This window comes from Lactuca sativa, chromosome 8, assembly GCF_002870075.4.
Source record: "Lactuca sativa cultivar Salinas chromosome 8, Lsat_Salinas_v11, whole genome shotgun sequence".
NCBI classification, from domain to species: Eukaryota; Viridiplantae; Streptophyta; class Magnoliopsida; order Asterales; family Asteraceae; genus Lactuca; species Lactuca sativa.
Genome location: NC_056630.2, coordinates 194,733,942 through 194,749,608, shown reverse-complemented (window position 1 = coordinate 194,749,608; position 15,667 = coordinate 194,733,942). Strand labels below are relative to the sequence as shown.

General features: G+C 36.4%; 1 protein-coding gene across 2 annotated transcripts; it reads right to left on the bottom strand.

Annotated features, from left to right (window-relative positions):
* Nucleotides 1–7,559: 7,559 nt before the first annotated feature.
* Nucleotides 7,560–11,144, bottom strand: LOC111900166 (uncharacterized). 2 transcript variants are annotated; one of them, XM_042897750.2, is made up of 7 exons: nucleotides 10,953–11,144; nucleotides 10,620–10,802; nucleotides 9,251–9,816; nucleotides 9,041–9,164; nucleotides 8,808–8,951; nucleotides 8,351–8,683; nucleotides 7,560–7,944 (listed from the first exon to the last, which is right to left on the bottom strand). In XM_042897750.2, the coding sequence occupies exons 2-7, from the start codon at nucleotides 10,686–10,688 to the stop codon at nucleotides 7,699–7,701; spliced, it is 1,482 nt and encodes a 493-aa protein (XP_042753684.1). In that variant the 5' UTR covers nucleotides 10,689–10,802; nucleotides 10,953–11,144; the 3' UTR covers nucleotides 7,560–7,698. The 2 variants fall into 2 exon arrangements, with proteins under 2 accessions (XP_042753684.1, XP_023751809.1); XM_023896041.3 differs by having other exon boundaries at nucleotides 9,041–9,179; nucleotides 10,953–11,143.
* Nucleotides 11,145–15,667: the final 4,523 nt, after the last annotated feature.

Sequence of the window (15,667 nt, the reverse complement as noted above, 5' to 3'; positions counted from 1 at the left end):
ATATGATATTAAACCTAGAAATCAACCACAAAAATCTGCTTCCATGAACGAAAATAACACCTAGATGAAATCAAAGGGTTCGGTTTCTTGATTGTGATGATATTAAACCTAGAAATCAGCAACAAAAATATGATTTTTAGTTCCATTATCAAAATTGAATATCTGTAATCAAAGGGTGGTTGACGTCGGAGATGAAGATGGCAGTGGTGATTGTTTCTTCTTCCCAAACGGTGGTGGCTATTTTCGATTTTGTCTTTTCCCAGTTTCTTCTCCGATCATGCTTCCTATCCTCCGATCTCATCTTTTATCGCCATAGCAACTATCATTGCTTCCTTCTTCTAGATTCGATATCTGAGTCATCGGCGGCAGAGGGGGAAACCACCATAACGGAGGAAGTCACCGGTGATGTTGGAGGAAGAGATGAAGCGACAAAGGCTTTGGAGAAGAGGAACAAGGGTGCAATTGATATTTATCTTCATTTATTTTTAAATAAATTTAATTAAATAAAAATGTAAAAGAAATTAAAAATGATAAATATGTCTTTTTATGTGGGTGATAGACTATTTGTTAAAAGTTTTGAAACCACAGAGACCGTCTATGAGGTTTTTTGAACTTAGGGATTATATCCCAAATTTCTGAAAACCAGAAGGACCATTTATGAGGTTTTGTCTATAATATATGTTGAATTTATGAATAAATTGTTTTTCAGTGGGTTTGTTATTGAATGGGTTGTTTATAAGTTGAAAAATATGGATATCTTTAGGGGTGTTCAAAACTGAATATCTGAAATTTCGGATACGGATTCTGATATTGAAACGGATATCCGAAATTTCAATTTGTATGATTTAAAAATAATAAATAGTAATCTACAACCAACTAAATACGAACTTAATTTACAATTTAACATAAAAATAAAACTAATAATACAATATCAATTAGCCATTTAACATAAATATTTATAACATCCAAATGAATGATTGTTGATTTTGACTTTATTCTAATAGTGATCAAGTGGCATAAACATTTTAAGACATTCAAATTTTAATTCAAGCACTTGACGGTTCATTCGTTGTCCAGTAGCATCAAGCAAGTAATAACACGTTTTGAAAGCTTTTAACGTGTTTGCATGAGTTTTTGGTAATAATAAATAACCATGAACCATTTAAAAGAATAAAGCTAGGAAAGAATGGAGTTGAAAGAATTCTCTTATAACCTTCTTGATTTACATAACGTGTATATAAAAAAGGATATCATGCAAAATCAAACCAATTTGACTATATAGAAGTCATCAAATAAAAAAGATAAACTAAATTTCAAGATCTCTAATCCTATGTTTAATTACTAAACAAAACTACATTACAAAAATATTTAATAGTTAAATACATTTTGAATATCGGATATCTGAAATATTTGAATTTTTTAAAAGGCTAGAAATCAATATCTGTATCCGAATATCCGTATATCCGAAATTTCGGATAATTTCGGATCGGATTTTCGGATATTTTTGAACACCATATCGTGACTAATATCATAATGATTAATAAAGAAAATCAATCAGCTTTATATTCTATATATTATAAAGTAGATGATTATCAAAAATCACAGTTCAATAGATATTCACTCAAGAAAATCGTTTACATTTCTGCTTATATGTGTGCATGTCTATAAATTTTCTGGATATTAAAATTTAATGAAATAAAATTTGTTGAAGAATCCCTTGTGCATTGTGCATGACTAACCAAATTATCTTAATCGTCGTAGGTTAATAGGATTGTTTGCTAAGTTGGAAACATATTTCTGAACTTCAGTGATGTTAACCGCAAACTTCTTCTTTGCATTTCCATTTCCCGTTAAATCGTCATTCGCTATTTATACAAGAAGAGCATGTTTCCTAGAAGAGTCCAAGACAAAGATGGTTTGTGATAGAACCTAATTCGAGGTGGTTAACCTCCAGAGAATGTCAGAGAGAGAAGCAAGACTGGAGCAATTTTTTGTGTTTTCTTTTCATATGAACTTACAATGCTTAAATAAAAAATGATTGAACTAATGCTACTAATATCTAGGGACGTGGGTGTATAGTGGAACCCAACATCTTAGGAATGCATGCAACATGTGTGGAATTAAAGAGAATCCTATATGACTAGTTGACCGAGTAAAAGCTCATAGTTCTTCCAAGTATCTGCTGGGTTTCTTGATGATCCTTCTAGGTCGACTAGTAGCTTGTGGGTCTTCCAATCGGGCCTGTTCTTGGGCTGCTGAATGGGTTGTATCAATACCCCCATTCTCCAAATTGGACTCGTCCTCGAGTCCGGTAGGAAAATCCGGGAACCTGAGTTTGATCTCTTCTGCGTCTTCCCATGTGGCTTCAGAAATATCCTTGTCGGTCCATTTAATGAGTACTTGTTGAATCCCTGACTGGAGCTGGCGTTGATTAATGACCTGTGCTGGAGTTGTTGTTGTGGCTTGGAGATCGTTGATCCATTTAGTTGGAAACTCGTGTGAGACTTCTGTGGTGTGACAGGTTTGCAATAGGGACACATGGAAAACTGGGTGTACTTTGGAAGTTTCTGGTAATTGTAGTCGATACGCCATACGCCACTGGACACATTCGTTCGAGTATTTTGTAGGGTCCAAAATATCGTTTGGATAGCTTTTTATTTTCTCGCGAGACTACTGAGTGTTGACGATAGTTTCGTAAGCGAAGATAAACCAATTCTCCAACTGAAAATTGCTTGTCTTGACGTTTCTTGTTTGCCTGTTTGATCATTCTGGTGCGGGTTTGGCTGAGATTGACATTAAGAAGATCGATGATGTGTTGGTGTTCTAACAGGGAGTTGTCGATAGAGGCTGTACGATTCATCCCCGGTGTGTAGTCGTGAATTGTAGTGGCATCCCTTCCATACATGGCTTTAAAGGGGGTCATTTGGATGGATGAATGAAAACTCGTATTATACCAAAACTCTGCAAGGTAGAGGAATCGTTGCCAAGAGCGGGGTTCATCGTAGGTGAAAGCACGGAGGTAGGATTCGAGGCATCTGTTGACCACTTCGGTTTGTCCGTCAGTTTGCGGGTGGTAGGCACTCGAGTGTTTCAGTTTGGTGCCTAGTTGTTTGAAGAGTTGAGTCCAAAATTGGCTTAGAAAGAGTGGATCTCTATCTGAGATAATTGTCTTGGGGAGGCCATGGATACGATAGATTTCTCGGAGGAAGATTGTTGCGAGTGATATAGATGTGAAGTGATTAGGTAAAGCGATAAAATGGGCAAACTTTGAGAGCCGATCAACTAGAACCCAAATGGCGGTTTTACCATTAGACGGCGGTAAGTGGGTTATAAAGTCCATGGTTATATCTTCCCATGTATGGGTGGGAATGGGTAATGCTTGAAGGAGGCCGTATGGTTTGTGTGTGGGTGTCTTGGTGGCCTGACAATTGGTGCATCTCCGAATGAATTCTGTGACTTCTTGTTTGAGTTTGGACCATGAGAAGGAAGCTGCAAGACGTCTAAAAGTAGCTTGGATTCCAACGTGACCTCCTAGTGTAGATGTATGGAATTCCTGCAAAAGAATAGAACGAATATGTGGTACGTTAGGTATAAATAAATGACCTTGGATGTAAACCAAGCCGTTTTGAACTGTATGGTGAGGTAGTGAAGAGGGATTGTGCTCCAGTTGTGCTAACAGTCTCTGTCCTTTTGGTTGGTTGGAAAAGTAGGATCGTAACTCATCGAGCCATGTAGCTGTTGGTGAGGATAGTGCTAACAGGTGAGGTTTTTCGATTCTGCTAAGTGCGTCTGCGACTTTGTTTTCTTTTCTGGGTTTGTAGTGTAACTCAAAATCATACCCGAGAAGCTTGGTGAGCCATTTGTGTTGGTCTGGTGTTTGGATGGTCTGTGTTAATAGGTGTTTTAGGCTGTGATGATCGGTATAAACTCGAAATCTGCGGCCCAAGAGGTATTGACGCCATTTTTTTATGGATTCGGTTATTGCATAAAGTTCTCGAACATAAGTAGAACTGTTTTGCATGCGATCACAGAGCTTTTTGCTGAAGAACAAGATTGGTTGATCTTGTTGTGATAACACAGCACCGATGGCGACTCCGGAAGCGTCAGTGGTGAGGTCGAACGGTTCATTGAAGTTGGGGAGTGCTAGGGTAAGAAGATGGGTCATGGCTTCTTTTAATTGTGTGAAGGCTTTCTGGTGATGCTCGTTCCAAATAAATGTGGGATTTTTAAGTATGTCTGTGAGGGGTGAGGCAATATGGGCATATGATTGAACAAAACGCCGATAATAGCCTGTTAGGCCCAAAAAGGCTCGTAAGGTTGTAAGGGATGTGGGGGTGGGCCAGGCTTGGATTATGTCTAGTTTTTCTGGGTCTGCATTAACACCTTTAGCTGAGATAATGTGACCCAAAAAGGGTATCTCAACGGTGGAAAAAACACATTTGGATTCTTTGGCGTGGTACTTGTTGGTCAACAATGTATAAAAGACGAACTGTAGATGTTCATAGTGTTTATCCATGGAAGGGCTATACACCAATATGTCATCGAAAAAAACTAGGACAAACTTACGTAAGACGGCACGAAAGAGATCATTCATGGCTGCTTGAAATGTTGATGGGGCGTTTGTTAGGCCGAATGGCATAACGCGAAATTCGTAGTGACCGTCAATTGTGCGAAATGTCGTTTTGTGTATATCTGCTAGAGAGACACGGATTTAATGGTAGCCGGCCCTAAGATCAATTTTTGAGAATATGTTAGCCCTGTGAAGTTCATCCAAGAGTTCATCGACAGTTGGGATCGGGAATCGGTCACGAACTGTGACTGCATTGAGTGCCCGATAATCGACACAGAAACGTCATGTTCCATCTTTTTTTTGAACTAGTAGGACTGGTGAAGAGTATGGGCTTTGGCTTGGTTGAATTACGCCACTATCAAGCATGTCAGATATGAGGTTGGTCATAATTTCTTTTTGGTAATGTGGGTAACGGTATGGTTTGACGTTAATAGGTTTGGTGTTTGGGAATAGTGGAATATGGTGATCATGTTGACGTGTGGGTGGCAACTCGTGAGGTGGGTCGAAGAGTTTTTGGTATTGGTGTAGTAGAGCTTCAATGGTGGTGTTAGGATGTGGTTGTCGGTTTGGATGAATGGTTGCTGGTGGTTGATGGTGACAGATGAGAGTGTGAAGTGAAGCAACTGAATTTTTGCGAATCAGAGTGTGTAGTGAGCTAGGTGACACGGGTGATGTAAGAGGTTCACCACGTAGGATGCATGGGTGATTGTTGATGGTGAATGAGAGTTGGGGGATGGAGAAGTCTGCGACCAGTGGTCCCAATGTACTAAGCCAAGCGACACCCAATATGACGTCTGCTCCTTCAACAGGGAGGACAAATAAAGGAACTGAAAAGGTAGTCTTATTGAGTTCTAGTGGCACATTTGGGAAAAAGCTGTTACACTCTAGGTGTTGGCCATATCCGACCATTACAGGGAAGGGAGTGATTGTTGCTGGTGTGGTTTTGTGTAGGGATACGAGGCGAGGCTGTATAATATTGTGGGTGCTGCCACAATCTATGAGTGTCGTGACCGGGTGTCCGTTGATGTGACCAGTAACGCGAAGTGTTCTGGGTGATTGTAATCCAAAGAAGGCGGCGTCGGATAAAGACAAGAAATGTGGAGTCTGGTCTGTGATCGTATCTGTGATGGTGTCGTTCGTTGTGGTCTCGGCATCCATGGTGAGTTGAGTGGCATCTGATGTGTCCTCATTATGAGCTATTAGGAAGAACTGGGGCGGATTGCAAACGTGTCCCGGTCGGAATTTCTCAGGGCAGCGGAAGCAGAGGCCTTCGGCATGTCTTTTTTGGAGGGCTTCCGGTGAAAGGCGAGTGAACGGTATCGTGGGTTTGGGTTTAGGTGGTGTCGATAAGAGTGGTGGTTGGGTGGTGATCTGATTTGTTGTACTGATGGGTGTTATTTGTTGAGTGTTATTATAGGTGAGGGATCGGGGTGTATAGGTAGGGCGAGGGCGAGACTTGCTGAATTTTTCTTCAATGAGCTTGGCGAGTCCGTAGGTTTGGTGGAGGTTGAGTGGGTTTTGGATGACAATTTCTGATTGTATGTCCTCACGGAGTCCGAAGATAAAACAGTCTCGCAAAGCTTCAATTGGTAAGCCATCGACACAATTGCTATTTTTTTCGAACTCGGATTGATAGGCAGCCACTGTAGATGTTTGGCGGAGCTTGAAAAGTGTTGCCCGGTGATTTTCGTAGGTGGAGGGTCCAAAACGCGTTTCAAGTGCTTGGGTGAACTCAGACCAGGTACCCAAGAGGTGATTGGTGGACATATGCTTGTACCAACTAAGTGCATCACCTGTGAAATAGAAGACAGCAAGAGCAAGGCGTTGATTTGAGCCATCAAAGTTGGGAAGATTAATTTTTGGGGGACGTGGGTTGTGTGGAGGCGGTGGTGGGGGTGGATTTTGGTTTATGTGTTGATTGGTGATAAGATTGACAAGGTTTGTCATGTTCGTTGTGAGGACATCCAGGCGGGTATTAGTGGCGGTGGTTAGGTGGAGTAAAGCTTGAAGATGATCTTGAGGTGGAGGGTTTTCATCGGGTTTAGTTTCTGGCTTGGGAGGCATGGTAAGTGGAATGAAAGCACCAAAGTGATAGAACCTAATTCGAGGTGTTTAACCTCCAGAGAATGTCAGAGAGAGAAGCAAGACTGGAGCAATTTTTTGTGTTTTCTTTTCATATGAACTTACAATGCTTAAATAAAAAATGATTGAACTAATGCTACTAATATCTAGGGACGTGGGTGTATAGTGGAACCCAACATCTTAGGAATGCATGCAACATGTGTGGAATTAAAGAGAATCCTATGTGACTAGTTGACCGAGTAAAAGCTCATAGTTCTTCCAAGTATCTGCTGGGTTTCTTGATGATCCTTCTAGGTCGACTAGTAGCTTGTGGGTCTTCCAGTCGGGCCTGTTCTTGGGCTGTATCAGTTTGTTTACTTCCTAAACTAAGAGGGTGTTTTGGATTGTTTTTCAAATACTTTTTGGCTTTTGCCTTTTTCAAAAAGTCAAAAAATTCAAAAGATATTTAGCAAATAGAAAAGTCATTTTAAAATAACTTTTTGTTTTCAAAAGTTAGGAAATTCTATTTTTTTTATGACTTTTAGCCTTTTAAAAGGTAAATTACAAGTAAAAAAAAACTAGCCATTTAAAAGGTAAATTACATTCAAAAAAAGTAAAAAAAAAAAAACAAGACAAACACTTTTTAAAAACAATTTTTGGCTTTTGATCCCTCAAAAGCTAAAGTCAAAAATGAGTTACAATAAATCCCAAACACCCCCTTAACTCCCAAAAGAATGCATATACCGAAAATAACCCTCCGCCTCTTTTAGTCTCCTTCGTTTTATTTAAAAAAATTAGAAAGTTAATTAATTATCTAATATAATCTTATCCATTGATTAATCCTAATAAAAGGTCATGATTTGTTGTAAAGTTCTTACACTAACTTAAGTTTTATGAAAACGATAATTAGAAAATGAAATGCAAAGAGTGATCATGAAAACGATAATTAGAGAATTAAAATCATTGACAACATCACAAATTGTTTCAAACAGATTGATAAAAACAAACAAAACCAAAAGAAAATACTACTACAACAACAGGGACAATTCACCTTCTTCTCAACGAGGTCATGGAGCAGGTAAGCTCGCAAGAATTTCTCTGATCAACCCGAGCCTCTTTTCAGGCAGTTGAAGATGTAAAAAAACACCAACCCTGATCACGTTTTGGGATAGAGAAGGTACTACTCTACTACAATCATTAAAAGATAATCCATGGTGGCTTACTAAATCACCAAGAGCTTCAGCCAGTCTTGCCTCATAATCTATCGTTGAAGAGGAAGCCCCACAACAAACTTTGTTTCTTTTTTGCGTTTTCTGTAAAAAACAAAACAAAAAAAAAATATATCAAAAACCAAAAGTACTAACTGGTTGTGTTCATGCACTTTTAAACTATTAAGAATAACTTATAGAACTTAATCCATGCATTCATCTTTGAAGTTAGGTCGTAAAACAAATTATTCTTTTCCTTTGTTTACATAACAAAATGGTTCGAAGCAACTTTGCAACTCATACGAACTCAGATTCACCGGATTTTGTTTCGTCATTGTCTTTGAAGCAAAGGTTTTGCATTAACACATCACACTCATAATTTGGATATCGTTATGTCATACTTTCTAAGATATATATAATAAATCCTCATCCTCATAAATTAATAAAGTTTAACTATATGACACAAAATATATTTTAGTAAAACTATTAAATCAACTAAGATTTTATTTACCTGTCCTCGTGTTCCCACCGGGTTGTCAAAACATGAGTCCATATTTATGCCTGGATATATGGATCTCTTTCGTAGTTCCTCCTCTACTCGACGTATCCGTATCTCAAAATCTTCTGCAGTTGAGGGGTCTAATGTCCCTCGTGGTGGTTGTGAATGGATAGAATGAGTGCTGCTCGAAGATGGACCAGAGGATGACACCTCATGTCTCCTAAAGTTATTCCGCAAAGGGGAAGCGATTGGGGACAAATCACCCTTCTTATACGACAAATAGTACTCTGTGGCAGCCTCATTATCGGACACATGCATACCAGATTTAGGCCGATGCATCTCATCCTGAAAATAAAGTCACATGTTGTACATCTTTATATTTTTACGACAATATATATATATATATATATATATATATATATATATATATATATATATATATATATATATATATATATATATAACGAACCTTATCGACATTATAAATGTCGCAAACTTCAACCCACGTCAACCTTCTGATATGCCCCCAACGGGTTATCCGAGGAATATTTTTATTATTATGGCGTATCGAAAATTTCCCACGAATATAAGGAAACATTTCCCAAATCCATATCTAACAAATAAAAATCACAAATTGTTATTATTTACTAAATATTAATATTAGAATATAAAAAAATCAATTACATGTTTTTTTTACCATACCTTAAACGGTGCTGAAAATCCAGACACCGTATATTTCAATTGTTTGTGTTCATTTGCTTTGACATAGACGTCAATTTTTCCAAAAATCTTTCTCAATTCTCCGTAACTGTGATGCCATAAAAAACTGCCCCACGCGAACCTAACATATGAAATAACAACATATAACTATTTTTAAAAATAATTAAATAATTTAAATCGGTTTTATTTTACCTGTTCCAATCATCCAGGTTTTCAATCAGCCATAACCATTCTTTTGTTATTTTATCTGTTTTTTCTTTTCCTAGAAACCCTTGGTTGAGAACGTATAGTAAACAGGCTCTAACGCCATCCTCATCTGAAACCGTCTCAAAACGATTACTTAATATAAAATCCCTCACATCCCCAACGCTTAACGAAGCGTCCGTTCTTTCTGGGAACACACGTGATCGGAACGACGTCTCTTTTTGTGTAAACTCTTTTTTTGTTCTTGGAAATCGTCCGAAATGAAAGCCTGTTATCAAACAAAATTCTTCTGCCCCAAACGACATCCGATACCTAGAAATTTGAAAGTGTAGTCTTTCTTCTGCATCCATTTCATGAGTAGGGCGTAACTGGTGGAGAAACAATCCATGACAAAGTAACGGATCCCCCGTCATTACTTGTACACCCAACCAATATCCGAATGCAGTCGTATGAAATAATTCACGACGTTGACCTTCTAACCGATCAAGTGCTTCCGTTATGTTATTACATGAGCCTTTAACGGTTACACTAGCCAAAAGTTGTTTGTTTGAATGCTGAAAAGGTTGGACAGATAGCATGCTTTAAGCTATAAAAACTTGAAAAATCTTGAGAGCAAATCGCAGATGGTTTGGACATCTGTGATTGTACAAATTGTTAATGCATAGATTGTGCATTAAAGGGTTGTACAATCGCAGATGACATTGCCTGAGGATTAGTCCAATTTTACAGGTCTTTAATGCACAGAGGCTTTTTAGGTATTGTTAGAAGAAATCATTCACATGCGATTGTACAAACCTTTATTGGACAATTTGTGCATTAACAACTTGTATAACCAATGCCATCTATGATTTTGTCTCTTCTTTTTGCATAAATTAGACAAATTAACTAAATATTCCTACTACGTTTCAGCCATTATGATAAAATACAAACTAAAATTACGACTAACTTTATTAAGGGGAAATCCGTGATCTGAGATTTCCTAGCCTTCGAAAGTTAAAAAATGAGGTTGAATTTTTTGTCTTAGGGCTTAAAATTGGGTTAATGGACCACGAAATTGTAGCTAATGTAGTGAAATCACAGGCGAAGGAACGAAAACTGGGATTTCGTTGCTTATTATGGTCATTTTCTTATTATTATTTTTTTTGGCTATTTCAATGATTACGAAAAAAAAGTGTCTACTTCAATTTTTTGTCAAAAAAAAAATACTATTTTCAGAGCTGAATCTAGAACACCCAGTAAGTCAAAAGCAACCTAAGTAGAGTCAAATAAACTTCAACAGAACGTGTGTTTGTGAAACAGAAGGTAATTTAAATTCGGAGTTTCTATATAAAAATTGTACAACAAAATAAACAAATACCGTTATATTTGATGCTGAAGAAGTAGAGCTTTCTCCAAGATCTATAAGCTCGATCTTGGGGGTTTTCATCTCGCAATTTTAGTAATAAATAAGGGGGCGAGGGCCAAAAGAGCTCGTAAACTGCACGTAATGCACAAATGTTGACTTCAAATCGCCAATTTGATGAATCCAAGCAGTAAGTCTCTATGTAGAGTAGAAACAGCATGTAAAACACCACGAAAAAAATCAATGTGTATGGAAATATAGCTCCAATATAACAAAATCATCAATTTCAGCAGAAAAAAAGAGATGAAACATTTTTCGCAAAGTAAAAAAGAGAGAAAAAAAGTATACATTATGAAGCCCTATCCGACGCCGGAGAGGATAAGAAAGGATGCCGGCGTGTTAGGGAGGTTTTGGGTGTGATGGTCAATGGTGATTGAATACACTCAACTTTACTCCACAGTAGAGGCATGGGGAATACGCACGGAGAGAGAGAGAGAGGGAGAGAGAGAGAGAGAGAGAGTCCTGTTTATTTTGCCAAAAGATTGAAATCCAACAATTCAAAAAATAGACTCCTATTTTGTTAAATTTCATTTTATTTTTTAACAGAAATTTACTTATACCATAAATCTATTAAGAGTACCTTCAAGGAACAAATCCGTGGTCTAGGTGGCAACGATTGCCAACCGTGAACATAACCACGGTGGTTCATAATCAGTCATGATCGTGGTTGATTGTGACGTAAACAGCGAATTGCAACGATAAATGGGAGAAAAAAATTGTTTGACTTAGTTGACTAGCTTTTTGACGGATATATTTGATTTTTTTTTAAAAGGAGAATTTCGTATATGTTCTTATTAAGCTTCAAAATATCGTATTTGTCCGAATTTAAATCTAAATAGCATATATATCCTTATTAACCTTTAAAATATCGTATTTACACAAATTTATTTTTAAAACATATTTTAAAATCTTTTAATCATTTTTCATATTTTATAATCATTTTAATTAAAAAAAAAAATAGGGAAAATGACTTATATGGGTAACTATGTTTCAAAATCGTTTAAAAAATACCATTGAAGTTTGGTGTGTCCAAAAACCACCATCCAAGTAAAGCATTTGTACAAAAAACACCGACGAAGTACATTCTTTGTTCAAATTTGACCTTGTGGTAACCGGCAATTACCGGTAAAAATAGGTAAAGGAAAAAAAACAATATGAAATGACTCAAATGGGAAACTATGTTTCAAAATCGTTTAAAAAACACCATCCAAGTTTGGTATGTTCAAAAAACACCATCCAAGTAAACTTTTTGTACACAAAACACCAATAAACTATATGTTTTGTTCAAATATTACCCACCGGTAACTGGCTCTTACAGCTCAAATGATGACTTTGTTTAACTATTATAACATGGTATAATAAGTATTGACAAAACAATAAATGATATATTCCTCCTTTAAAAGTCGATTTAGGGTTTCTTCATGAACGAATGACTTCATCTTCTCCTATGATTGCTCTTCTTCTAAAGTGATGATCTCAAACTCAAGTCCAAAACCCTAATTCTTGACTTAAGGCAAAAAGGGCTCCAATGGGCCTCCCTCCCCCCTAAGGCCCAAATCCATAAAAAGCCCAAAAAGGCATCCAAGCCCAACAACAAGGCATCTAAGGCCTAATAGGTTGCTCGTTGTTAGAAGAGTTTATAGTCTTGACCGGTCCTTCATTTATTATTCGGTCTATAGATAGGCACGTCTCTTGTCCCTTCCTTGTTATTTTATTGTTTCGTATCATTTCTTTCGCATGTTTCCTGGGATATGGTTCCGATACTTGTGTACGATGTATTCGAATTTATATTCGTTTGTAACAAGTCGTGGTGTCTGTAATGCCCATTTGGTGATGGATAATGTAGGTTTTGGGGACCGAGTGTTCGGTTTGTGTTGGAGCCCAAAGACATATCAGTAAGTATCAGTTCGAGCCTTTATGAGGTTTAGGCTTATGTTAGAAATTTTGTAAGGCAAGGGGGAGTTGATAGGAGTGTAGAGCTTCTCGTTTGCTTCCTATGGATATAAAGAATGACGAAATCGGACTTAGAATGAAGAAGTTATGGTCTTCAGAAGATTGGCGGTTCTTGACCCTAGCCGAGTACAATAGGCGTACGCTAGAAGTATGTCGAGCGTATTGGCTTGAAATCCAGATTGTAGAGACTTCAACATATATTGGGCATATGCATGGACTTGTTTAACATAGGCCTCGGGCCCATCTGATTCTAGCAAGTCATTTTTGGGGCTTAAGGCCATGTTGGGTGTTCTTGGGCCATATTGGGCCTTAGAGGCCTTGTAGTTGGGCTTGGATGCCTTTTTGGGCCTTTTACGGATTTCGGCATTATTCGAAGGGAGGCTTATTGAGGCATGGGTAAAGGAGCCCTTTTTGCCTTAAGTCAAGTATTAGGGTTTTGGACTTGAGTTTGAGATCATCACTTTAGAAGAAGAAGAAGAGCAATCATAAGAGAATATGAAGTCATTCGTTCATTAAGAAACCCTAAATCGATTTTTAAAGGAGGAATATATCATTTATTGTTTTGTCAATAATTATTACGCCATGTCATAATAGTTAAGCCAAGTCATCATTTAACCTGTAAGGGTCAGTTACTAGTGGGTAATATTTGAACAAAACATATAGTTTGTTGGTGTTTTTTGTACAAAACGTTTACTTAGATGGTGTTTTTTGAACATACCAAACTTGAATGGTGTTTTTTGAACGATTTTGAAACATAGTTACCCCTTTGAGTCATTTCCTCTTGTTTTTTTCCTTTACTTATTTTTTACCGGTAATTGCCGGTTACATGAGGTCAAATATGAACAAAGAATGTATTTTGTTGGTGTTTTTTGTACAAATACTTTACTTGGATGGTGTCTTTTGGACACACCAAACTTGAATGATATTTTTTGAACAATTTTGAAACATAGTTACCCATATAAGTCATTTTCCCAAAAAAATAAAACTAATTGTCCAAATTGCCCTTTAATCTTGAAACATTTTTCCTTGACCTGGAGTCCAGGATAGATCATATTGCCCCCAAATTGCGTTGTCATCAACTTGAAACAAACTAAAGTAAAAACAAACTAAAGTAAAAGAAGATTAAACAATTCAATATTTCTTTTTCTGGCTTCTATACATATTTCAATGGTTTGTGTCTTGTTTGATATTGATAAAGGTGTAGTATTTATTTGATTGGATATGAAAAATTGGCGTTGAAAGTTTCAGTCCAGAGCATCTACGACGAGGGTAATTTCTCGAAGCAATCAATTGCAAGGTTCAGTTTTTCAGTTATGGTTAACTAATTGTTTTCTCAGTTGATTTCGTTGGTTAGCTCTGGATTAAGAACAAAATCATTTATGGTGTCTGTTCATTGGTGTTGATGGCAGTGTCGATTGTCCCAGTATTCGATTGTACTCGATAACTATTTATTGCAAGTGGAGACAAAAAAATTAATTAGTTATCATAATACAAAAGTTATTCATGTTCTTGTGTCACTTTAACAAGATGTTGGTTGCTTTTCCTGAAAAGAATTTTCTGCAAACTCTGATTTTAAGCTCATCAGATATATGTCATGCGTACACAACCATAGTCACACAAACTCTCAGTAATGGTTTCTCCGGAGATGGAGGGATCTCCGAAGACATCTTTGTTTCCGTTGTATCCTTAAAAACGTTAAAACCATCACCTGATTAGGCTTCCTTCTTAGTATGAGAATCATCCATGGTGATATTGAAATTAAAATCAAAACTGATATGTAGATAACTTGTGCTTCCAACAGAAACTAAATTGGATTGTGATAAGATAGATTAAGAGTGGTTGTGATTCATTAAATATAAGGGAAACTCATGGTCGATCGATATTGATCAACGTACCAAGGCTATTAGGGATTTGGAAGGCCATACCATCTATGTAGGTCAAGGAGAAGGGGTATATATGATATTTTAAATGTTAAGAAGGGTATATATGATATTTAGGTGTTGTTTTTTTTCTGAGATAAAATGTTTGCAGTTTGCGGACCACATTTGTAGATCTCTGCAGTAGAAGAGGTGGACCAAACGTCTGCAATCTGAAAAAAGAAGATTATTTGTTTTTTTAACATCTACGGTCTACTAAAACAAACTGAAATCTAAATAAATTGATTTTTTTAAACTTCAAAGTGATTTTTTAATATTTTTATGACTTTGTCATAAATAATTAATAAATCTAGATCAACTTTTATATATTATTGTATAAAAAATAAAAATAAAAATGGTATGAACTAACGTATATATTTGATAAAAACCAACAACTTTGGTTGCAAAGTTATAACTAAACATTGTAATTAGTGATCAAAGAATTTGATACATAAATGGATGGAAATAAACTTTGATTTTTTCAATTAAATCCATTAAAACGTACCATAAATATTTTCTCGAGAAATTAACGATATTGTATTAAATAATGTTTTATAAAATTTGACAAAAAAAATATAAGAATATATTATGATTTTTTTTTTCATATTTATATAAACAACTTCACCGACTATTATTGTAATAAATCTTTATTTATAAATTTGTCAAAAATATCAGGTTTGTATCGTCGAACGTTTTTTTTTAAGTTTTGGAATTTTTTTTTCCGAATTGTCTATCATTAATAAAGTTATAAAAATTATAAATTAAAAAAAAAAACTTTAAAAAATAAAGATATATATGTTTTTTTAGGCTAGAAGATGTCTGAAAATGTTAGAAGACTCTGGTCCACATCTGCGCCAAGAAGAGGGCGCACAGACATTTTTAAGTCTGCAGTCTTCAAAAAAAACAAACAGTATGCGAAGGCTAATGTCTGTGCGTGGTCTGCGTGGCGCAGACAGAAGAGCTCACGCATATCTGCAGACAAAAAACAAACATTACCTTAGATTTAAAGTCGGGTAAATACGATATTTTAATGTTTAACAAGAGCATATCCGAAATTCTCTCTTTTTTAAATATGTTTTCAACTATAAATACTACTTCATACAACCATATCTTTCACATCATTATTTTCTTCCT